The sequence below is a fragment of the Hemiscyllium ocellatum genome, chromosome 1, assembly GCF_020745735.1.
Source record: "Hemiscyllium ocellatum isolate sHemOce1 chromosome 1, sHemOce1.pat.X.cur, whole genome shotgun sequence".
NCBI lineage: Eukaryota > Metazoa > Chordata > Chondrichthyes > Orectolobiformes > Hemiscylliidae > Hemiscyllium > Hemiscyllium ocellatum.
In genome coordinates this window covers 159,059,013-159,085,255 of record NC_083401.1, presented here as the reverse complement: position 1 = coordinate 159,085,255, position 26,243 = coordinate 159,059,013, and the positions used below count along the sequence as shown (strand labels likewise).

Sequence of the window (26,243 nt, the reverse complement as noted above, 5' to 3'; positions counted from 1 at the left end):
TTTTAAGCAGTAGCCATCCTTGCTGTTTGGTGATAATAGTAAATTTGGATAGAGAATGGCTTTGGATGTGCAAATTGTTTAGAAAATTGAAATGTTTGTTAATTCCTTAAAACTTGGTGTCAGCAATTTTAATCTGTATTTATAACTTTAAATTGTAAAACAAAAGCATACAGTGTAAAATGTGTTTGCATATCACTGCATGGAGATTTGTAGAATCTTGAGAACAAAGACTGGGCAAACCTACTTGCAGACCAGTTCAGAATTGAATTGTTCCACTAAAGACAATGTTGAAATAACCAGTAGGTGATCAAACAATGTTTTTGGAAAACCCAATTCAACTTGTATAAAAGTTTTTAAGCTTCCTTCAGTTTCCTGCATCCTTTAAGTGAAAATGTTGACTTGGAAGTACTAGTCCTAGGGGTAAGAGCACTAGAATGTATCAGTCTCACCAAATAGCTGTTCTTAAGGCTACTGATGGCAAAGCCAACTGAATATGCTCCTGTACTTGAACAATATCACAATATTGCTTAAAGTGGGGAGAACAAAATAGTCTAGTTTCCTTTCTATGTTTCTTAATATCTCTCATTTTGTTGGTATTTAACAGTTGCAAGACAAATTTAGTGTGTATGTAGACTTTTGACCCTGCTCACTTTTAAGACAGTCTCCTAGTTCTAGTCTCTTACAAGGAAAGGGTCATATTGATTCAGAATCAATTTCTAACTTGGTAAAGGAAGAGAAATAAACAAGTTACATTTCACACTTTCCTTGGAGACCTAGAATTGTCCTGATCAGTTTATTTTCTATACTTGATACTTAATTGATTTTAATTAGATTCAGAATGATTGAGACAATTTTCAGTTAATCTAAAATTCATGGCAGAGACCGAACACAGGGGACCAACACCTTCCATATGTTGTCTAGCTATCACCATTGTTCACAGCTAACCTGAGAATGCAACTTTTTTTTTAAAAAAAAGTTTTGTGATTTACACATAGAATACAGTGATAGTTTCACTTCTTTCAACAGATGAAAGGCTTAATAGACAATCGATTTTTTTTCAATGTATAATTTGTTACATCATACTAAATTTTTGCTATAAATTCTGTTAGGATCGAGCCCTCCACTACCACCTGATGAAGGAGCGACGCTCCAAAAGCTAGTACGTTTCCAATTAAACCTGTTGGACTATAACTTGTTGTGTGATTTTTAACTCGATACACCCCAGTCCTGAAAATGTGTTGCTGGTTAAAGCGCAGCAGGTCAGGCAGCATCCAAGGAACAGGAAATTCAGTCCAACACCGGCATCTCCAAATCATGACGTATTTTCTACCTATTGTATCGATTATTGGAAACACAATCACTGCAACCACCATTGCCGTTCACCTACCTCCCTCAGCAATCACGGCACTCCTCCTCTTAACACCACTCCCAACCATTCTTTCAACAATTTCGAACATAGAACAATACAGCAGAACAGGCCCTTCGGCCCACGATGTTGTGCCGAACATCTATCCTAGATTAAGCACCCATCCATGTACCTATCCAATTGCCGCTTAAAGGTCGCCAATGATTCTGACTCTACCACTCCCACGGGCAGCGCATTCCATGCCCCCACCACTCTCTGGGTAAAGAACCTACCCCTGACATTCTCTCCCCCCCCCCCCCCATACCTTCCACCCTTCACTTTAAATTTATGTCCCCTTGTAACACACTGTTGTACCCGGGGGGGGAAAGGTTTCTGACTGTCTACTCTATCTATTCCTCTGATCATCTTATAAACCTCTATCAAGTCACCCCATATCCTTCGCCGTTCCAACGAGAAAAGGCCGAGATTTCTGCCTGAGTTAATGATCTAAGTTTCCATAAAAATTCGATGCCGGGATAAAAAGTGTTGGCCAATGCGCACGCGTGAAGGGAAGTGGAGTGCGTGCCCCGGAACCGCTCACGGACAGGTCACACTGGGTTACCTTCCCTCCACCGACCTCTTGGTGTTTCATTGTTTTCCAATGTAGTGACCGACTAGGGGTTAAAGTTCAGTCGGGTTAAGATACGTGGGCCTCGTTGTTTCCCCGCACCCAAAAGTGTAAGGAAGAAATGGAAACGAAAGACCTGCTGGAGGAGGTGTAAGCCGGGAACTCGGTGGTCTCCGCCTTCCTGTGAAGGATGTTGGCGGCGCGGCTGTTGTGCAAGAGCCGTTGGAGTCTCGCGGCGCCCAGGAGTTTGAGTTCGGCGCGTGCTGGCTCCGCGTGCCTGAACCCGGTGTCCCGGATGGGCACTGCTGGGGAGCAGTCGGAGGCCGCGCGCTGGCAGCCAGCTCGAGCGCAGTGCAGGCGCCGGAGCAGCGGAGCCGTGTTGGCGGGAGAGCAGCTGCTGTTGGCCGAGACCCTCTCCGACTGGGAGAGGCAGCTGCTTGACCGGCTGCTGGACGGATTGCTGGGCGGACAGAGAGCCTGCCTGGCGGAGGCGATCACCCTGGTGGAGTCGTCTCACAAACACAAGAAGTGCTTGGCCCGGCTGCTGCTGCAGAGAATACTGACCTGTCAGAAGGAGCGAGAGCGTCCGAATGGAGGGAAGCCGCTGTCCTTCAGAGTGGGTCAGTACCGCTCTCCGCCTTTCGCTGACGGAGAATGCGAATATAAATGGGGGAAAAAAAAACTTATCACGGAGGAAGTCATTCGGCTCATTATTACTGTTTCAATAGGCGCAAACATAACGCAGCCTGAGTCTCACTTTCCAAAGCTTGGTCCCCGACTCAAGGTTATCGATTTCAGAAGTGCTTTCAAATGTGACCAGGCTTTCTGTCTTTACCAACGTGATCATGACCCTGCAGCACACTCCTTCAGTCTTCCTTTCAATTACTTTAAATCTCTGCTTCCTGGTTATTGATATTTCTCGTAACTGAAATGGGTGGACCCTCCATAGCTCCATACAGCTCAATTACCTTTCCCTTTTTAGCATCTTTATTCCACGTAGAAAGTACTGGATGAACTGTACTGTTTGCTTCAGAGCTTAAAAATCTCTTTTATTTTGTGTTTGGTAAAGTGGTGCGAAACAGGTTTCTGACCACAGTTGTCACCTCAAGTAGATTACTAGATTTCTATGAAGAGATTTTTTGAGAGTTCGATTATTAGATTAGATTCCCTACTTTAGCCCAACCAGTCCACACCGACCCTCCAAACAGTAACCCAGCCACACCTATTTCCCTCTGACTAATGCACCTAACATTGGGCAATTTAACATGGCCAATTCACCTGACCTGCACATCTTTGGACTGTGGGAGGAAACCCACGCAGACACTGGGAGAATGTGCACACTTCACACTGACAGTCGCCTGAGGTTAGAATCGAACCTGGGACCCTGATGTTGTGAGGCAGTAGTGCTAGCCACTGTGCCGACTATGTTGGGCCTTAGACAGCATCCGAGGAGCAGGAGAGTTGATGTTTTGAGCATAAGCCCTTCGTCATTCCTAATGCATGAAACATTGATTTTCCTGCTCCTCATACTGCCTGACCTGCTGTACTTTTCCAGCGCCTTACTTTTTGACTCTGATCTCCAGCATCTGCAGTCCTCACTTTCTTCTATGTGCGCTTATACTTATTTGAATTTAGAAGAATAAGAGACCTTACTGAAATAAAAAAGATTCTTTGTTTGCTTGATGAGATAGATACTGAGGTTGTTTTCTCCTTTTGAGGGAGAATCTAAACCCAGAGAGAGAACCCGAGTAAAGAGTCACCCATTGGAGATAAAAATGAAGAGGGATTTCTTGAAATTTGTGAATCTGAGGCATTCTTTACTAAATAGAGCTGTCAAGACAGAATATTTCAGTAGTGTCAAAACTGAGGTTTTAATCGAGGATTAAAGAAAAGACAGGAAAGTAGAATTGAGGATTCTCATATCAGCCATGAAGATATTAAATGACAGATCAGACTCAGTGAGCCAACTTGTCAACATTCTACATCCTTATGTTCCTGAAATAAACAGGACAGTAGTGTCACGGATACAAAATTGGCTGAATGACTGGCAACAGTGTCAAAAAGTGTGGTGCTGGAAAAGCACAGTAGGTCGGGCAGCATCTGAGGAGCAGGAGAGTCAACGTTTCAGGCATAAGCAGTTCATCAAGAATACCAGTGGTTCTTCCTATACGTTTAATGATCTAGATAACTGGTGTACATAGCATAATTTCAAAATTTGCAGATATGACAGTTGGAAGGATTATGATCAGTAAGGAGTATTTTTAAACCTTCAAAAGGACATTAACTGGTGAAATGGGTGAACTCAGTGGCAGATAAAGTTTGATGCACAGAAGTGTTAAGTGTTGCATTTTGGTCAGAGGAATGTGGATGTAAAGTACAGAGTACAATTCTAAAAGGCATACGGAAATAGAGAAACCTGGGTCGTTTGATAGTGTATCAGAATGCATTGAAAATGCTTCAGCATTCTGCACTTCATTAAAAGCGTCAGAAAGCTGTAATTAGGCTGACAATGTGTAAAATACTGGTTTGACCTTAATCAGCATGTTGTGTCCAGTTCTTAGCATCGCACTTCAGGAAAGATGTGAAGTCATTAGAATGCAGAAAAGAGTCACAAAATGGAGCCATTACTTTGACTGCTGAAGTGACCACTGACACGTACAGATGAGGCTGTTGATGTCAGCTGGTTGTAATAAGCATTGATATTTACCTGCACATATGCTGCTGTTGTCACCATGTGCAGTGACATTGGTACAAGTGCAAACTACCACACCTTTGTTTTAGATTTTTTAAAACATATGGCACTGTATTTTTATTTCTCCAGTTTCTATAAGAACATAGTACAAATTGGATCATGTAAAGGAATGATGCTACCTAGGTTACCTTTTATGTAGAATGTGGCAGTTCTGCAGTTCGACTTATAAAATAGTATCATTTATCTGATCCCAGGTTATGCATTTTGTCATTATATAAATATTATCTTGCTGGAGTCCCTGGGTGAAAGGACCAATACATTTCCATGTTTGTGATCAGTAGCTGTTGCTGGGATTCTCGTTGCAGTGCGGTTCTATCCCCGTGTGTGCATGTTTATTGCTCCATCCAGTGGTAATGATCATAATTACAGCCTTAACAGCAATGATTCCGGGGTGATGGACTTCAATTACGTAAGATGGCAGAAGTTTGGGCTATTTTCCATGGTGCAGAATGTTCAGAGGAGATTAAAGATGTATATAAAACATGTTGTGAGGGTGCAGAACAGGTAAACCAGGATGTTACTTTGGCTGTAGTGTCACAACTATGAAGAGTGAGTAGATAGACAATGCTTGTTTTCCTTGGAACAGATAAGGCTGAGATTGAAGTGTTGAAAATTATGAGAGACACTGATGGGAAGAAGCCTTCCTTTTTCTGAAGGATCAGTATCCAGGTGCATAGATTTAATGTGAGGGCCAGAATGTTGAGGGGAGTGTTGAGGGGGGTTTTGAGGAAGAAAGAAATTCACCTAGAAGATGAACATTATTTGGAATTCATTGCCAGAAAGGATGGTATAGTTGGGAACACTTGTGAAATGTTTCGGTGAATATCTGAAATGCCATAGAATTCAGGGCATGGGCCAAGTGTTAGAAAATGGAGCAGATTGTTGCTTGCTAAGCAGCATAAACATACATAGCAAGCAAGCAGGACAGAACATCAACGCTTCATCAGAGGCTCGCTGATGATGTTACCTAGTATGGTGACGAAACGTCTGAGAACAAATCCCTCTGCTCAGTTGGCAGACTTATAACATGAAGATGCTATGAGGAGAAAACCAGGGAGTGGCACCAGATATGGTTGCCTAATTGGCTTCCTGTTAGCGAGCTTTGAGAGGATTTATAGCTCAGGATGAGGTTCTGGATGTAGGTTTGTTCTCTGAGCTGGAAGGTACGTTCAAGCAGACACAACATGTCTAAAAATTCTAGCCACGCTCCCCCGACATCAAAGACATCTTGGAAAAGACTCCTCGACTACTCAGACTCCTTGGCATCATGGTAGCCCACAAACCCATCAACACACTAAAACGGCAGTTAATGAACTTGAAAGACCCTACACAGACAACAAGTAAAGCTAATGTCATTTACAAAATACCTTGCAAGAACTATAACAAACACTACATTGGACAAACAGGCAGAAAACTAGGCACCAGTTTATGTGAACATCAACTAGCCACAATAAGACATGACCCACTCTCATTAGTATCCTTACATATGGATAAGGAAGGATACCACTGGGACAACATATCCATCCTAGGACAACCAAATAGAGACACGCATGAGAATTCCTAGAAGCATGGCATTCCAACCAGAACTCTATCAACAAACATATTGACTTGGATCCCATTTACCATCCCTTGAGAAAAAGAACTGGAAAAAGCAACATCACCATAGGAAATGATGTCACACCAGGAACTGATATAACCAACCCTAGGAAACTCAAACATATAAATAGAAAGTGGGCTACACCACCAGTGCTTCATTCAGAGACTCACTGAAGATGGTGTCCTGTTTTGCAACTATTGTGATTCTGGCCAATTTTGTCATTAATATACTCAATTCTCCAGTGGTCAATGTTTTTATTTTTGAGGGCTCCTCTTGGGATTTCAGATTTTGATCTTTTAGGGACTCCTCTTTATCATTGTTGCAAACTCATTTGTTAGGTGATGTAGTCATATAGTAATGATACCTTCTGTAGTTGTGCTGATTTATAGGGGATTTGAAGTTGCTCAGGAACAGAATTAGAAGAAATTCATACTATTCCAATAAATCAATTGTCTCTTAAAGCTGCAGCACAGAATGAAAACATTAATTTCCGATATACTACAGTTTTTAAATCGGTACAAGACAGCAGATGTAACTTAACAACAAGGACTTTTAGTCAAATAGTTGATATATGGTTAAACGCAGGAAAAAAACTATCAATGTAATCATACCTTGTATAAACCAGTAAGGTCACAGCTAATTAAGTCACATTTCTTTTCCACAAAGATGGAACATTTTAAATCAGACAGACTTTTTATCATACATTGATTTAAATTTAACCACCAACAATTACAATGGGATATTTGCCTTTTATTTTTCCTAAGTGTACTTGAAAATATGCAATCTAAACTGGAGATTCCATATTTATTTGCAAGGAATTCATGATTTTAGTGATTAATTTTTTTTCTTGGAATCCAGACAGCACAGCATTCCTTTGTTCATGGGTTTAAAAAGTATTCTCTATCCATTGCAGTATCCTCTTCTCATCTTTGTAGCTCACTTATCCCTCGGCCATCTTGCAGCTTCCTCTGCCCAAGCTAGACTTATGGCAGTCAGCTCTGCTGGTGCCTGCTTAGCAGCAGCCTCTTTTCCACCCATGCCCATCTGGAGGTGGCCTCCTCCCCTCATGTGTAAGACAGCAGGATCTAGTAGCAGAAATAGGCTATTCAGCTCATCAAGTCTCCTTTGGCATTCAGTGTGAGCATGATTGATCTGATGATCCAAACTTCATCTTCCTGCCTTTTTTCGAAAACCCTTGATTCTCTTACTGATTAAAAATTTTGTCCAAATCTGTTAGTCATACAGTATAGAAACAGACCTTTCACCTCAACCAGTCCATCATAATCCCACACTAAACAGTCCCACCTGCCTGCACTTGGCCCATATCCCTCCAAACATTTCTTACTCATTTACTTTATCCAAATGCTTTTAAAAATTTATAACTGCCACATCCACTAATTTCTTTGGAAATTCATTCCACTTACAAACCACTCTGTATAAAAAGATGCTCCTTATGTATTTTTAAAATCTTTTTCCTCTCACCTTAAAAACATGACTCTTGTCTTGAAATCCCCCAGCCTAGGGAAAAGACACCTACCCATTCACTTTATCTATACCTTTCATGATTTTATAAACCTGTTGAGGTCACCCCTAAACTTCCTAAGCACCAGTGAAAAAGGTCCCAGCCTCTCCTTATAACTCAGACTCTCCCAATGCCAGTAGCATCCTAGTTATAATGTCCTGAACTCTCTCTCAACTTAATATTCTTTCTAGAACAAGATGACCAGAACTCGACACAGTACTCCAGAGGAGGCCTCACCAATGTCCTGCACAATCTCAACATAACATCCTAACTCCTATACTCCAAGATCTGAGTGAGGAAGGCAGGCGTGCTACTGTACTTTTTAACTGCCCTATCTATATGTGATGGAAACTTCAAAGAATTATGGACCTGAACCTGTAGGTCTGTCTGTTCTATAGCGTTCCCAAGGCTCTACTTTTAATTGTATAAGTCCTGTCCTTGTTTGGTTTACCAAAATGAAGTACCTTGCATTTGTCCAAATTAAACTCTATCTGCCACTTTTCAGCTCATTAACCTAACTGATCAAGATGTCTTTGTAATCTTAAATATCTACCTTCATTGACGATTATACCACCAATTTTGATGTCATCTTCAGACTTACTAACCATGCTTTCTATATTCTCATCTAAATCATTTATATGAATGACAAACAAAAGTGGAGCTAGCACAGTTCCCTGTAGAATACGGCTGATCACAGGCCTTCACCGCCACCCTGTCTCCTGCCATTAAGCCAATTTGTATCCAGTTGGCATGCTCACCCTGAATCCCATGTGATCTAACTTTACTAATTAGTCTACCATGCAGAACTTCGTCAAATGCTTTACTAAAGTCCAAGTAAATAATGTCTACTTCTCTGCCCTCATCCATTATCTTGGTTACTTAAAAAAAAATTCACTTAAGTTTGTGTGATGTAATTTCCCTTTCTCAAAACCATGTTGACTGTCTGTAATCATTCCTTGCCTCTCCAAATGCGCATAAATTCTATCTTTCAGAATTGCCACCAATACCTACCCACCACCGATGTCAGGTTCACAGGTCCATAGTTCCCAGGCTTCTCCTTTCATGCTTAAAAGCACAACATTAGCCACTCTCTAGTTCTCCAACACCTCACCCTTAGTTATAGATTATACAAATATTTCTGCAAGGGCTCTGTAATTTCTTCCTTAATTTCCTACAATATCTGGGATACTCTAGATTTGGTCCTTGAGATTTATCCACTTTTATATTTTCTAAAACACTAGGACTTGCCACTTCTGTAATGTGAACTGTTTCTAGCCTCCATTTCTTTCTCCGCAGTAAAAACAGATGTGAAATATTCATTTATTATCTCTCCCATCTTCTGAGGTTCAACACAAAGGTGACCTCTTTGATCTTTAAGAGGGCCAACTCCCTCTCTGCTCGCTCTCTCTGCTCTCTTGCTGTTAGTGTACTTACTGTAATCTTATTGGATTATCCTTAACCTTCTTTGCAAAGGCTACATCATATCCTCTCTTTGCCTTCCTGATCTCCCTCTTAAGAATTCCCCTACACTCTTTATACTTTTCTAAGAAATTAATTTGAATGTCGCTGTCTATATCTAATCTAATATTTCAATACTTTATTTGTCCATTGTTCTCTAATCCAACCAGCCTTACCTTTCACTCTAACAGGAACATAATAACTCTGAACTCTCGTTACCATACTTTTGAAAGACTCCCACTTATCAACCATCAAACAGTCTACTCCAATCAACTTTTTAATGTGCTTGTCTCATGCCATTAAATTTGCCTTACTCCAGTTAAAAGCTTTAATTTTTATTGAAGGCTTATTCTTCTCCACCACTGTTTTAAAACAAATAGAATTGATTGTGATCATTATACCCAAAGTGTTCCCCTACTATTACTTCAGTCACTTACCCTGTCTTATTAATGATCCAGCTTTTAAAGCACTTTGCAGTAAAGAATCTCTCAGATTCACGACCACTGAGAAGCAGTTCTTCCTCATGGCTATCTTAAAAGTGCAAGTCCTCGTTCTCAAATTACACTCTTCAGTTCTAAACTCTCCCAAAAGCAGAGTTTCTGCATCTACCCTGTCAAGTCCCAGTAACAATTTTGTATATTTCAATAACCCTGTCTCATTCTTCTAAATTCAAATAGGTGCAGACACAAATTGGAGGAGAAAGTGAGGACTAAAGATGCTGGCGATCAGAGCTGAAAATGTATTGCTGGAAAAGTGCAGCAGGTCAGGCAGCATCCAAGGAACAGGCGAATCGACGTTTCGGGCATAAGCCCTTCTTCAGGAATCTTGGACTTATGCTCGAAACGTCGATTCTCCTGTTCCTTGGATGCTGCCTGACCTCCTGCGCTTTTCCAGTAACACATTTTCAGCACAGATACAAATTGCTCAACTTCTTCACATTTCCTCCAAAGCTGGGATCAGTGTAACAAAACAAAAACAGAAGTTGCTGGAAAAGCTCATCGCATTTGGCAGCATCTGTGAAGAGAAATCAGTTAATGTTTTGGGTCGGGTGACCTTTCCTCAGAACAGCCTAGTGCTGGACTGCCTCCAAAGCCACTGTATCTTCACTTAGATAAATGGTCCAAAATGGTTCACTGTATTCCAACTATGATCTGCCTAGTTTTAGGAAGACCTCCTTGCTACTAAATTGAGTTTCCTTTGAATTAAAGGCCATCATGCCATTTACTTTCCTTATTGCTTGCTCTATTTGTGTGCTAGTTTATTATAATTTATGCGCAAGGACTCCCAAATCCCTCTGTGCTGTTGCTTTCTGCAGTGTTTCTCCATTTAAATATATTCAGGTCCTCAATTTTTCCTGTGTAAGTGTAGAGTTTTATGTGCCAACCTTTTGCTCATTTGGAAGAAAGTGAGGACTTCAGATGCTGGAGATCAGAGCTGAAAAATGTGTTGCTGGAAAAGCGCAGCTCTTCTTCCCTGAAACGTCGATTCTCCTGCTCCTTGGATGCTGCCTGACTTGCTGCGCTTTTCCAGCAACACATTTTTCAGTTTTGCTCATTTGCTTAACTCCGCAGACCGAGTCATCCTTACCATTTGCTTTTCCATTTATTTTTGTGTACTCCACATTCCTTATCAAAGCCACATGTTTTAAGTAAACGTGGCCTTAGCACAAATCCCTGTGGTTCTCTGTTACTTGCACTTTGCTATTCCTGATGCCCGAAACATCGACTCTCCTCCTCGGGTGCTGTCTGACCTGCTGTGTTTTTCTAGCTCCACCCTTTTCGACTCATCCTGAAAATGCCCCCCTTATCCCAACACTTATAAAATGCTTTTGAAAATTCCAATATATTCTCTTCAGTTGTTTCCACTTTTTGTATTTTGCTTGTTAGTATCTCAAAGCATTCTTCTAAATTTGTCATGCATTAATTCCCCTTTGTGAAGCCATGCTGACTGTTGACATTATGTATTTTGAAATTTCCTGCTATTAAAACTTAATATTGGGCATTTTCCCAATAACTTGGTAAGCCAGCTGGCCTATGATTGGTTGTTTATTTCCTTCAGCATCCTGTTACCCTCTCAAACCACATGCAGCAACATCATTTCCCCCTCCAGTCTGAACTTAGGCCTCTGCTGAATGTCGCCTCTGCTGAATGTCACTTCTGCTGACTCCCTCACTGCCATCATCACTTACTTTCCTTATAGTCTGCTCTATTCACTGGTTCATAATTCGCACTCTTCAGAAGTCCCATATTTAAATCTATTCCCTTCCTCCGAATATTCTCTTAAATGCATTAATTTCACTTTTCTGGATTGAAATACATTTGCCACCGTTCTAACCATCTGATTGGTACATTGCTCACTTCCTGTGGTCTATTGCTTTTTGTTGCTCACCATCATTCTTGTGGGCAATTTCCATCTAATCAATAAATATGTTCATCTTGCCCCCAACATTTATGTCCAAAGCACATCCATCTACCAAAATAAAAGGAACCCAATTCTGAACTGTATGGCATTCCACTGGAAATGACCTTCCAGTTAAGCAAAGCGTTAGTTGACTATAACTCTCCACTACCTCTTGTCACTGAGCCAATTTAAATATTAACAATTACTTGCCCTTGAATCCTTTGAACTTGTACTTCTCTGAGTGGTTAGCCATGCAGGACATTGATGAAATCTTGCTAAGGTCCATGTATGCCATACCATATTAAATGCACTGCCATCATCATCTGTTTTTGTTAGCTCCAATCCAGTTAGCTAGGTGTGACCATCCTTTATCAACTATTATGCGTGCTAACTGTCCTTAATTATTTGGGTATTGTACTGTGTTTCAGAATTTTCTTTCCAATGTTTTGTCACAGGGTTTAGGCTGAGTGATTTGTAATTGTTTGGTAATCCCTTCTCACAGTTTATTTTGTTAGCAGTCCTCTGGCACCTTGCCTATATCTCGAAAGGACTTTAAAATAATGATCAGCTTCTTTTAATTCCATGTTTTCCTTAATAACTTGAGATACATTTCACCTGGTCCTGGTGGTTTATACACCTGCAAGGTTTATTCAATTTCATTTCATTATCCTGAACTAAAATGTCTGTTTACTCGTCTTCTGTAGTAATAGAAACAAACTATTTATTACGAACACTGCCCACCTCTTCCATAAAAGTTAACCTTTGGTCTCCAATTAGCCGTACTCTTGTATTGGTTATGTTTTATCTCTATATTAATAAAACCTTATGCTTTATTTGCCAAATATTTTTTACCCCCACTCTTAATTTTTGTAATTTCTTTTTAATTTGAGTCTGACACTTTATGCTTTCTAAGTTTTGGAACTGATACAAAATTTCCTTTCCTGCCTATCCCTACTCTAAATACTCTTTAAAATCCAGGCATATCTGAAGTTGAGAGTCTTACCTGCAGGGTAGATGCAGAAAGGTTGTTTCCCCTTTTCATTGTGGGATCCTTTATGTGCTGTTTGAATATCCCCTATTATTCTGAAATGGACTTATCTTCAAGTAGCTGTTCCCAGTCCAATTTCACCACCTCATATTTCGGCTTAATAAAATTGGCCTGTCTCCGATTTAGTTTTTTTTACTATTGACCTATTTCTATCTTGTTCATAACTTTATTTAAATCTAACTGAATTATGATCACCTTTACTAAGCACTCTACTATTGATTTTCTTTTCGATCTGCCCCAAAAACAAATCCAGATCCACCCTTTCTTGTAATGAGCTTAATGTATACTGGCTGAAGATGTTCACTCCAATGTATTTTGAGATCTGCACCTTAATACCTTTTTACACAGAATTCTTCCAAGTTCGCATTGGTAATGGTGTTATGGATCTTTTGAAGCCTGAATTGCTGATGTCACGTGCACTTCTGCATATGTTATAGTCTGGAGTTACTGTGAGCATTGGTAATTAACTTTCTTTCTTTCACATGGCTAACCAGAAATATCTCCATTTGTTTGGCTGTGTAAAAGCACTTCCCCTGACTATCAAGTGCTGGGATGAGACATTCCACTTTGCTGCAGATTTTCTCCCAATTCAAATCTGTGTGATAGAGATCATCTGCTATTATGACCATTCTTTTCTACACTTCTCTGAAATTTGCTTAAATGTTTTCTGTGGTACCTCAATCTATTAGAGATCTATTCTGTATTCTCAGCAGAGTGATGGCTCTTTTTTGTTTTGTTCTTCAGTTCAAGTCAGACTCATTTCATGCTCCTTCTAGCTTATCATCTCTTCTCATATCCATGATTATTTTGATGAATTTTACCAGTTTTTTATCTTACATTTTACCACTTTTGCACATTCTGCAACAAAGATTTTTGTATTACTATTCCTGTTCTTTATTGAGCCACATTTCAACAATAGCTTTGATATATTTTAGTATCCATCCATGGCCGCATTAAAGGGCATTCTGACTTTTAAGAATCCTTGAATTGAAATATATTACTAATCACTAAAAAGCTCTCTTGTCCATTTCAAACATCGATCTTCCATGTTCAGTTGTTCATTTTGTGTTTTCTGTTCCAGCTTTGGTTCTCTTTCTTTATACACATTCAGGAGAAAGTGAGGACTGCAGATGCTGGAGATCCGAGCTTAAAAATGTGTTGCTGGAAAACGCAGCAGGTCAGGCAGCATCAAAGGAACAGGAGAATTGACATTTCGGGCATAAACCCTTCTTCAGGAATGAGGAGGGTGTGCCAAGCAGGCTAAGATAAAAGGTAGGGAGGAGGGACTTGGGGGAGGGGCATTGGGAATACAATAGGTGGAAGGTAGTTAAGGTGAGGGTGATAGGCCGGAGAGGGGGTGGGGGCGGAGAGGTTGGGAAGAAGATTGCAGGTCAAGAAGGCGGTGCTGAGTCTGAGGGTTGGGAATGAGAAAAGGTAATGGGAGGGGAAATGAGAAAGCTGGAGAAATCAGCATTCATCCCTTGTGGTTGGAGGGTTCCTATGCAGAAGATGAGGCGCTCTTCCTCCAGGCATCGTGTTGCTATGGTCTGGCGATGGAGGAGGCCAAGGACCTGCATGTCCTTGGTGGAGTGGGAGGGGGAGTTAAAGTGTTCAGGCACGGGGCGGTTGGGTTGGTTGGTGTGGATGTCCCAGAGGTGTTCTCTGAATGTTCCACAAGTAGGCAGCCATTTACTGCACCTGGAGGCCAATGACGTGTGGAGGTGCAGGTGAATTTGTGACGGATATGGAAGGATCCCTTGGGGCCTTGGAGGGAAGTGAGGGGGGAGGTGTGGGCGCAAGTTTTGCATTTCTTGCGGTTGCGGGGGAAGGTGCCGGGAGTGGAGGTTGGGTTGGTTGGGGGTGTGGATCTGACGAGGGAGTCGCGGAGGGAGTGGTCTTTCCGGAACGCTGATAGGGGTGGGGAGGGAAATATATCCCTGGTGGTGGGGTCTGTTTGTAGGTGGCGGAAATGACGAAGGATGATACGATGTATCTGTAGGTTGGTGGGGTGGTAGGTGAGGACCAGTGGGGTTCTGTCCTGGTGGCGATTGGAGGGGCGGGGTTCAAGGGTGGAGGAGCGGGAAGTGGAGGAGATGCAGTGGAGAGCGTCGACAACCACATCTGAGGGGAAATTGCGGTCTTTGAAGAAGGAGGCTATCTGGGTTATTCAAAGACCACAATTTCCTGTGGCTAAACACTTTAATTCCCCCTCCCACTCCGCCAAGGACATCCAGGTTCTTGGCCTCCTCCATCGCCAGACCATGGCAACATGACCTCTCGAGGAAGACAGCCTCATCTTCTGCCTCGGAATCCTCCAACCACAAGGGATGAATGCAGATTTCTCCAGCTTTCTCATTTCCTCTCCCCTCGCCTTTTCTCAGTCCCAACCCTCAGACTCAGCACCGCCTTCTTGACCTGCAATCTTCTTCCCGACCTCTCCGCCCCCACCCCCTCTCCGGCCTATCACCCTCACCTTAACCTCCTTCCACCTATTGTATTCCCAACGTCCCTCCCCCAAGTCCCTCCTCCCTACCTTTTATCTTCGCCTGCTTGGCACACGCTCCTCAATCCTAAAGAAGGGCTTATGTCCGAAACGTCGATTCTCCTGTTCCTTTGATGCTGCCTGACCTGCTGCGCTTTTCCAGCAACACATTTTTAAACTTTATACACATTCAGGTTTCCATTCATCCACCTGACTATCTAGTTTAAATTCTATCCAATCCACTAGAAAGTCCCTCCATCAAGATGCTGGTCTAGGCCTTTTGGAGATGCACCTGTCCAGATTGTCTGCTCCAAAACATGGGAACATAGGAGCAGTCGATAATTGAGTCCCTTGAGGCTGCTCCACGATTCTTGATAACAGATGATCATGAACACAGCATCATATCCCACACAATCACTGTATCTCTTGATGTTGTTAGTACCTAGAAATCTAGAAATGTCTATCTTGAGAGCAAATAATAATGATTGAGTTTCTACTGTCCTCTGGATGAAGAATTCCCCCTTCTCTGAGCAAAGGAATTCCTCCTCGTTTCAGTTGTCTTATTCTGAGAGACTGACCCCTGATTCTAGACGTCCCAGCTAGGGGAAATATGCTTTGTGTATCCATCCTGTCAAATCCTTTAAGTATTTAGTTTTAGTTTCTGATTTATCTATTCATGATTGTATCTGGGTGTGTCTTTTTTCTCCTAGGAACTCTTAGGTTAGAGAGAAGAAGGTTGAGAGATGACTTAATTGCAACATAAGATGATCAGAGGGTTAGATAGGCTGGACAGTGAGAGCCTCTTTCCTCAGATGGTGATAGCTAACAGAAGGGGACATAACTTTAAATTGAGGGATGATAGATATAGGACAGATGTCAAAGGTAGTTTCTTTATTCGGGGTAGTATGGGCTTGGAACACAATGCCTGCAACAATAGTAGACTTGCCAACTTTACTGGCATTTAAGTGGTCTTTGAATTGACATATGGACAAAAATGGAATAGTGTAGGTTAGATGGGCTTCAGATTGGTTTCACAGATCGATGCAACATCAAGGGCTGAAGGGCCTGTACTACGCTGTAGTGTTTTATGTTCTAAAATGCCCTGGTAAAACTAAAGCACAATATCCTCCACTTCGTATTAAATTCCTCTTTTAATACAAGGTATTATGTAGTGCAATCAAGAGCTTTTTAATTGTTTGTATTTGCATACTAACTTTTGTGAATAATATTCTAGAACATCTAGATCCTTCTATATCTTGAAATTCTGCTGTTGTTTTCCATTGAGATTTTTATTAGTCATGACACAATTTCTCATTTTCCCATCTTATGGTCCATTTGCTAGACTAATGTCTATTCAACCTGTCCTCATGTGTTGTGGTGTTCTTATATTTGGGTTCTTATACGTCACTAACAATTAGTGAATATATTCCATGTGCTAACAGTCCACAGGAAATTTTCCAGTATTAAAATCCAATTTCTCCAACATGAGGGTCTTATCTATTGTTGTTTCTGTAGTCAGATTTTCTTGGAAATTGGCAAGATTTGAATTGCCTGCCATTGTGTTTCTATTTTTTAAACTTTATATCTTGAAGTCAATTGATAATAAAAGATAATCCAGACTTGTGTGCAATCTAATTCATGTAAAAAGATTTATACAAAGTGCATACTTATCACAATTAAAGCACTTAGCCCAGCCTAAAGAGAAACAACATTTTTTTTTCCTAATTCTCCTAACGATTTTTTTTCTGGATAATGAATTAAAAGTTGTAAGGATCTTAGTTTATTTGAAAGGATTGTGCAATTTAGTTTCCAGTATATCTCTGACACATATATCAGGTATTTAGTGCTTTTTCAAGGCAATAATTTGCCTTGTACAAATTATTGTGACGTACAAGTTGTTCTTCTGTAACACTGTAGTTGCATTCCAGAAAAACTTTGCTTAAACAAAATAATAGAGCCTATGGGAAAAGTGGGGTTGGGGCAGACCGACAATAAGAATCAGTCACGATCGCTCAAAAATCACTCAAGTCTGACACAAAGTGGAGGACAGCCTGAATGAAAGTAAAAATCATATTTATCAATGAAACAAAGTAAATTTAAGATAGTACATTTAAAAAATATTGTTAATGCAGAGACAGAGGGTCATCATGGTGTGTAAGGTAGACTCCCTCACTCATGTTAAGCGACCTAAATCTCTCATTCTCTCTTTATGCTCAAAATGCTTTTCAACATCTAGCTTCTCTTCCAGTATTATAGCTTTTATTTTGCATTCACAACCTGCAATTTTATCACCAGGATGCTTCTTGCTAACATTATTGTCATTATGCCCTTCCATTTTTTTTTCAAGAAAAGGGATAATCTCACAGTAGTATACCTTTCATTGGAAGCTGATCAGTGTATCTCTCTCAGAAAGCTGCTCTCTGTAAAGTACTTCTCACAGAAAACTGCCTTGTTGGTGGCTAACATCAGCGCATGTGCAGAATGGCATCAAGACCTTTGAAATCTGGCTGAAATCGGCACATACGTGGAGAGTTTGGCATGAGCATTGGCACATGTGTAGGACAGCACCAAAACCAGCGCTGACGTCTGTACATGCGCAGAATGGCATGGAGACGTTAGTGCCAACATCAGCGCATGCGCAGAATGAAGCTTGCAGGATGCTCACTGCTGGAATTGTGCTATCACGAATAGAGGTAAACATTCTCAAAAATACCATTCCTTAATTCCTCAGCAATGTTAAAGCAAATTGCACTATCAAAACGTACGTTATCTGAGAACTACCTGTGAATGAAATCCACTTCTAATTTACTATAATTATTACCCTTCAGGCCTGTCTGGTCCACCTGGTGCTGGAAAGTCAACGTTTATTGAAACGTTTGGGAAGATGCTGACAGGGAAGGGTCATAAAGTTGCTGTTCTAGCTGTTGATCCATCTTCAAGAACCTCTGGGGGTAAGTGTGAAGTTGCATTTATTAATCTTTTGTGAATGGAATCCATTAAGTTGAAGTGTAGACTTAATAAGGCAATGCTCTTGTTGAAGATGCTGTCTGAATAATGGAATTTCTGATACTACCCAGGTCGTGGGAAGCTAATTGAAAGGTGGAGGGAAGAAATGAAAATTCATAGTTCATGTTTACTGCCTCAATAATGTTTTCAATTAAGGGGAGAGCCAGACTCATACATTAGTACTGCTTCTCACATATCACATATAATCAAGAAGGGAGAGGTATTTTCACTGGGCTAGTAATCCAGAGACCAGGTATTGTTCTGGGGGCCTCGGTTTAACTCCCACCATTATAGATGGTGAAACTTGAATTCAATAAAAATCTGAAAGTAGATGTTGTTTGTAAGATCCTATTCTGTTCACTAATGTCCTTTTACAAAATCTGCCGTCTTTACCTGTTCTAGTCTGCATGTGGCTCCAGACCCACAGCAATGAGGTTGACTCTTACCTCCAAATTTCTACATATGTACCCAGTTGTGTCTTGTACACAAAAAGCAGTTCAAATTCAGTTTGGCTAATTATCGCCTCACAGTCTACTCTTAATCTTAAGTAAGGTAATAGATGATGTTGTTAACAGTGCCTCCAAACAGCACTTGCCCTGCTCACTAATGCTCAGTTTTGGTTCTGGCAGGGCTGCTCAGCTCTTGAGTTCATTACAGCCTTATTTTAAACATGGGGAAAATGTGCTACATTTCAAAGATGAGATGAGAGTTACTGTCCGTGACATTATGGCACTTTTGACAGAGTGTGACATCAAGGAGCCATAGCAACACTGGAGTCAATGGGAATCTGGGAGAAAACTCCCTAGTTGGAGTCATACTTGGCACAAAAGAAAATGGTTGAGGTCAGTCATCTCTGCGCCATGACGTCCATACAGGAATTCCTCAAGGTGGTGTTCTCTGCCCAATTATCCTCTATTACTTTATCAATGACTTACCCTCCATTACAAGGCCAGCAGGGGAGGATGTTCACTGCAATGTTCTGCACCATTTGCAATTCCTCAGATCCTGAAGCAGTCCATGTCCAAATGCAGTGAGACATGAACACGTTTCATACTGGGACTTGACTCATGCATGCCAGGCAATGACCATTTCCATCAAGAGAATATAACGATAGCCTTTTAATGTTCAGTGGCATGACCATCGCTAAGCAATCACTGTCCATATCCTGGGATCGACATTGACCAGAAACTGAGCTAGTCTGGCCAAATAAATAAATAAGACGCTAGGAATCCTGCAGTAAGTAACTCACCTGAGTCTCCAAACTTATCTATATAAGGCACATTTCAACAGTGTGATGGAATACTCCCCACTTGCCCAGATGAATTGGATGAGTACAGCTTCAACAACACTCTACAGGCTTGATGCCATCCAGAACAAAGCAGCCCACTTGACTAGTACCACATCTACTCCTTCCATCACCCATGCTTTGTCATATCTACAAGTAAAATCTGCTAATGCACTGGAGCATCAAGGACTTTTAGGTAGCAACTTCCAATGCCATAGCTACTAACATATCTGAGCATGAGGGTAGCAGATGCATGGGAGTGCTGCCTGCAAGTTCCTCTCCTAGCCACTCACCTTCCTGACTTGTAAATACATACCGTTACTTCAGTGTTGTTGGTCAAAATCTTGGAACTTTCTTTATGATGGCATTGTAGGTCTGAAGTTCCTCAGTTCAAAAAGGTAAGTCGCCAACACCTGCTTTGGGCAGTAATTGTTAGTCCAGATAGCAGTTACTCATTTCCCATGAATGAATTTTAAAAAAATTTAGTGTAAATGGAGGTCTGACACAAGCAATCTCAGAAGTTCCACTCTAATCTTCATGCACATGAAGAAAGAAACTAACTGAAATTTTTAAAGATAAAACAACAATTTCCAGTATGCGTTCTGATTGCAGATTGATCTGTTAGGCTTACACATTGAACTCTGGGAGCTTAAACCCTACCTCCCCCCTTTTTTATAAATTGCTATACACATGCAAACAATATACAAAGAGACAAGGCACGGCCAAAGTATAATTGGTAAGGAAGGGAAAAGTCTGGCGCCACGTGGGATCTCAGATGTCATTGAATTTTCTTTCCATTCATTCTGCACTCTTTCAGTTCTTTGCTGATCAGGGAATATAGTTTGCATGTTGATACTGTTTTCCCTTCTGAGAAAGGGTCATTGAACCCAAAACGTTACCTGATTTCTCTCCACATATAGTGCCAGACCTGCCGAGCTTTTCCAGCAATTTATGTTTTTGTTACTGTTTTTCTTTCAGTCAGAATTCGCCCATTTCAGTGTCTCTGAAAGTGCTTTTCCCTTTTTTCCTTTCAATAAAGAAATTTGCAATGACAGCAGCTCATTGATAAATGACGAATTACAATCAACACCAGGAGATTTTCTTGGTCCTTACACTGGAAGGTGAGAGTGATTTAGATCCAGGGTTGGGATGCTGTTTGAAGAGTTGGTGCAGACTTGATGGGTGAATGGTCTCTTCTGCACTGTAAGAATTCTGAGATGGACTGAGTATGGGGCTGATTTGCAGTTTTCAAAGAACTGGTAGAGAGACTTGACAGGCCAAATATCATCCTCCTGTGTTAGAAGATCCTTTAGTTAATTTGTTTTTTTTCTTTGATAGCTTGCTGGTCTTTTACTAATTTTTTAATCCACTGTTGGTGTTTTTAAAATTTGTTAGTCATGAAGTCACACTGAAGTGTGGAATATTTTTCTACTGGAATAAATGATGATGTTCAAATTTGGAACATTTCAAAATTACAACACACTCTCGAATGGTGTCAAACATATTGGTATTATTATATTTCTCGGAATAATTTGATATTAATTTTGCCATTTCAACTTTCAGGATCACTCTTAGGTGACAAAACACGGATGGCTGAACTTTCAAGGGATATGAATGCTTATATCCGTCCATCACCAACTTCGGGAATGTTGGGAGGAGTAACCAGAACCACAAATGAAACTATTATTTTATGTGAAGGGGCAGGATATGATCTAGTTCTTGTAGAGACTGTAGGTAAGTTTAATACATACTGTTTTAGAAAATCTTAACATGTACTAAATGCATGTCATTTCTTCGGTAGAAACTGAATTAATCATTCTATTTAATTGGCCCCTTGCAATATCACGTTTCTATCATTAAATGTTTTGTATTTATAGTGCACCAAACCGTAAAAGTGGTACTTCATTCAGCAAATACATACATTGTGATTTTCATAAAAACATTCACGAGTTGATTATAAAATCTGGTTTAAAAATGTAAAATGTGATAATCATGTAATAGCAATGAATAGACAAGTTCAACAGTTAATTGAACTGGTGGATGGGATATTGATTGAAGTCTAATTAAAATTATATTGATTATTTCAAACCACTGCATCTTTCCTATATTGTAGGTAGATGTACATATATGTTTTATCATTTAATTATTCAATTGAGGACTCATTTAACAAATAGGGCTGCATTGGTGCCTTTGCGTCCTGCATGGAGTTGAATTTAATTGTTCTTCTGAATTGCCTTGTTTACTCAGGATGGAGGTAATCAGTTCTGAAATTGGGTAGGTTGGATGGAGACTTTCTAAACTTCATACAAGTTTTAACTTTTTCATGTCACAAAACTCAAAACCTTGTATATAAAGAGCATTGAAGTACAAGTGATACTGACACTTAAAATCAATCATAGCACTTGCATCTGTATTCTTTCAGTTTGATAGTTTGCATTTGAGAGATCAGGATATGGTCAACAAAAGGATGGGTGAAGTCAGTGTAGATCAGCAACAGCCTGGGAAAAAGAAAGATGAAGGACCTGAGAATGAGCATCTATTTATTGGTTTTGCAACCTATTTTTGTGTACTTGGTCCTCCTGCTGCAAGTTGGCCTGAAACTGTATACTGTAGACTTTTTATCTGTATCAAGGTGATTATTTTTTATTCAATAATGGCATGTGCTGGCTCAGTCAGCATTTAATGTCCATCCCAAGTTGTCCTTGAGAAGGCTGTAGTCTTGAGCAACTACAATCCATTTAGCGTAGCTAGACTCACAATGCTATTAGGAAGAGAGTTGCAGGAACTTGACCCAGTGATCATGAAGGGCAAGTTGCAAGCCATGGTGTGCCATGTATCACCACCTAGATGGTAATGGCAGTGGTTTTGGAATGTACTATCTAAGGACCCTTGGCAATTTTCTGCAGTACATCTTACAAGTGATACATATTGCTGCTACTGAGCATCAGTAATGGAGGAGTAAATGTTTGTGGAAGTGGTGACAAGTGTCTTGAGTATTGTTGGAGCTGTAGTCATCCAGGCGAGTGGGAATATTCAATGACACTTGTGACTTGTAGCTGGTGGTCATGAGGTGAGATATTTGCTGTTAGGCTCCTAACCTTTGATCTGTTCTTGTAGCTACTGCATTCATATAGCTGGTCAAATTCCATTTCTGGTCAATGGCAAAGCCCCAGGAAGACAGTGGAGGATTCAGTGATAATGCCATTAAATGTCAAGAGAAAGTTGCATTCTGTCTTGTGGAGATGGTCATTGCCTGGTACTTGAATGGCATAAATGTTAAACACCACTTATCAACCCAAACCTGGAATTGTCCAGATCTTACTGCATTTGGATATGGACTGCTTCGGTGTATTTGCCTAACTTCATATCAAGGGCATGCACTCATTTGTCAGTTTTTTTGCACGGCAGTACACTTATGAGCATTTAATTTTATGCTGTTAATCCTACTGCATTCATTAACTCTGAGTTTCAAGGATCGCACAGTCTAGAGTTAGCAACTGTCACATTGTTTGCATATTTCCAGTATTTGAGGCCAGCACAAGAAGACAAATTTGGGCCAGATTTTCCATGAAGTGGCAGTCGCTATAGTTTGACACTCCTTTTTTTTTGCAGAAGAGGAGAGCGATGCATTTAAGATCATATTCCACTTGAGTTACCCACAAAAAATGTGGACCCATCATTCCATTCTAATAAATCTTTCATTAGTGTAGAACAGTCAGAGGAAGGCAACCCACAGCCCCTTTTTGCAGGAGTCAGCTGCTGTATTTTAAAACTTAAAGGTTCCCAAAGCCACTTTGACACCTCCTGTCTTTAGGTGGGGTATTGATTCATGTCCAGTAGTACTGTGTGGGGGTTTGATCTGGTGGCCAGCATTATGGAAATCTGGTTCAGTAGCAGCAGGTGGTTTTGGGTCTGGCAGACAGGCGTGTGTCTGGTTACAGGGCAAGCATGTCCGATCTCTGGGACTGTGGTCATGTGTCTGAGTTGGGGCTGTTGGGTCCCATGGTGGAGGAGGGTGTTGGATCCTGAGGGTGATAGAGTATTGGGGAAGCAATCGTTGAAAGTTTATGGAATGATGTACCATAAATTTTAAAATGTGTGTCTGTCTGCACAAGCTGAAAGCTGCAGCTATGACTTGGGCTGCTTCCTCTGTTCAATGGAGCATTGTTAACTGTGCTGCTTATCTGTTTATGACTCGTGAAAAGTATGGGTTGAGAGATATGAGGGCTAAAAACTGTTCTGTTTTTATACTATACACAGAGGTCTGATGAGACTCCGTCAAGTGAGAGCTTGACTGCTACTCTGGTGTTGGCTCTGGAACTCTTGACAGCTAAGCTAAAATAACGAGGTTAATGAAACTTTGGTGTGGTCTGGAACTTTTTGAGTCAACAGGGGCATCCGGTCAGAGACTGGGAAATGTACACGGTCTGGGGGTGATGTAAATATTGATTTTTTTTATTTATTATTGTCACGTACCTAAGTACAGTGAAAAGTTTTTTTGTTTTGTGTGTAGCACAGGCAGATCATTACATAAAAGACATAAAGATTGTAGGGCACTTAGACAGAGCGAAGCATACAAGGTTATAGCTGTACAGGAGGTACACGAAAGCAAGATCAGCATTAGATTTGAAACTAGAGAGATCTGTTCGGCAGTCTTTTTGAACCTGTTGGTACGTGTATTTAAGCTTCTGTGTCTTCTGCCTGACGGAAGATGTTGGAGGAGAGTATAACCGGGGTGAGAGGGGTCTTTGTTGTCTGATGTTGGTTCAGTTTAAAAGTGACTCAAGAATTATACTGTGTAATTAATAGTCTAACACTTTATGATTTGTTATGGAGATTTTCAGAGGGTTCTAGGTGCAGAAAAATTACCCAGAGGAAAATTCAATTTTTTATATCTATGCTGGCATAACAGCTGTCTAGCCAGCAGACTCTTTGTCCCTATAATTTTAGAAAGGAGCATTTTGCACATGAGTCGTTATGCACATTAAGGTATTTTAAAGATGCTTACACAATAGCTGAAAGTTGGAGCTAATATTAGTACACCAAGAGCAACACTATCTGGAATCTTAATGAGTCATGGGATAACTGCGTATTTCTTTAACTGTTGAGATTTCAGGAATGATAAAGGTGCAATGTAGCAGATGAATCCAATGATTAGATTAGATTCCCTACAGTACGGAAACAGGCCCCTCAGCTCAACAAGTCCACGCTGACCCTCTGAAGAGTAACCCACCCAGACCCATTCCCCTTCCTCCAACACGACGGTTGGAGGAAGAGCACCTCATCTTCCGTCTGGGAACCATCCAACCACAAGGGATGAACTCAGATTTCACCAGTTTCCTCATTTCCCCTCCCCCCACCTTGTCTCAGTCGAATCCCTCAAACTCAGCACCGCCTTCCTAACCTGCAATCTTCTTCCTGACCTCTCCACCTCCGCCCCCACCCCACTCCGGCCTATCACCCTCACCTTGACCTCCTTTCACCTATCGCATCTCCATCGCCCTTCCCCCAAGTCCCTCCTCCCTACCTTTTATCTTAGCCTGCTGGACACACTTTCCTCATTCCTGAAGAAGGGCTTATGCCCGAAACGTCGAATCTCCTGTTCCTTGGATGCTGCCTGACCTGCGCTTTTCCAGCAACACATTTTCAGCATAGAACACTTTAGCCTTGTCTGGATGAGTGTAGCTCCAACAGCATTGAAACTTCAGTCATCCAGGGCAAATTAGCCAGTTTGATCACCAACTTATTCATGAATTTAAACCTTTACTCTGCCGAACCACATTGGCAGTAGTATGAACTGCCTCAGCCCGCTAAGGCTCCATACATATGAAATTATGAATAAGAAGTCAGAGTAAGTCAGTCAGCTCCTCTAGCCTGCTCTGCCATTTAATAAGATTATGGCTGATCTGATTGTAACCTCAAATCTGCATTCCTGCCAACCTCAACAATCTTCCAACCTTTGCTGAACAAGAATCTATTTACTTCTGCCTTCAAATTATTCAAGGATCCTGCTTCCTTTTCAGGAAGAGGGTTCCAAAGACACTGAATCCACTCAATTATTTTTCACCTACTCTCTGTTTAATGGAAGATCCTTGATTATCGAAACAGTGACCCCCCAATTCTAGATTCTTGCAGAAGAGGAAACATCCTCTCCACATTTACCTGTTATGACCCCTCAGGATTTTATCTGTTTCTGTCAAATCACTTCATACATTTCTGAACTCCACTGGACACAAGCCTGGCCTGTCCAAACTTTCCTTATAAGGCAACTCACTCATTCAAAGTAAACTTGCCCTGAATTGACTCCAAAACATTTACATATTTTCCTTAAATAAGGTAACAAATACTGTACACAGTACTCTAGTTGCAGTTTTATAATGCTCTTTATAACTGAAGCATAGCCTCCCTTTTGTATTCAATTCCTCTCTCGATAACCAATATAATTCTATTAGCCGCCTTGTTGTATCTGCATCCTAATTTTTTTGCAATTCATGCATGATGACACCCAGATCCCTGTGTTTTCCTGCATTCTTTCACCATTTAGATGGTTTGCATTTTTATCCTTCCTGCCGACATGAACAATTTCACATTTTTCCACATTAAATCCCATTTGCCAGCTTACTTAACTTGTCCACCTTTTTTTTTTAAATGTGCTTATGTCGTCTTCCACAAGTTAGTTTACAACCTATTTTTGTGTGGTCATCAAATTTTGGGTACCAT

The 26,243-nt window shown here is 40.8% G+C and overlaps 1 protein-coding gene across 1 annotated transcript in view; it reads left to right on the top strand.

The window, feature by feature from the left end:
• The first annotated feature begins 1,938 nt into the window (after positions 1-1,938).
• The window catches only part of mmaa (metabolism of cobalamin associated A), a 47,310-nt gene continuing 23,005 nt past the window's right edge, over positions 1,939-26,243 (top strand). Inside the window, exons 1-3 of the mRNA XM_060827160.1 lie at positions 1,939-2,593; positions 18,061-18,183; positions 21,087-21,257. Of these exons, the coding sequence (XP_060683143.1) occupies positions 2,164-2,593; positions 18,061-18,183; positions 21,087-21,257 (724 nt within the window). The 5' untranslated portion in view covers positions 1,939-2,163. The remainder of the gene's footprint in view (positions 2,594-18,060; positions 18,184-21,086; positions 21,258-26,243) is intronic.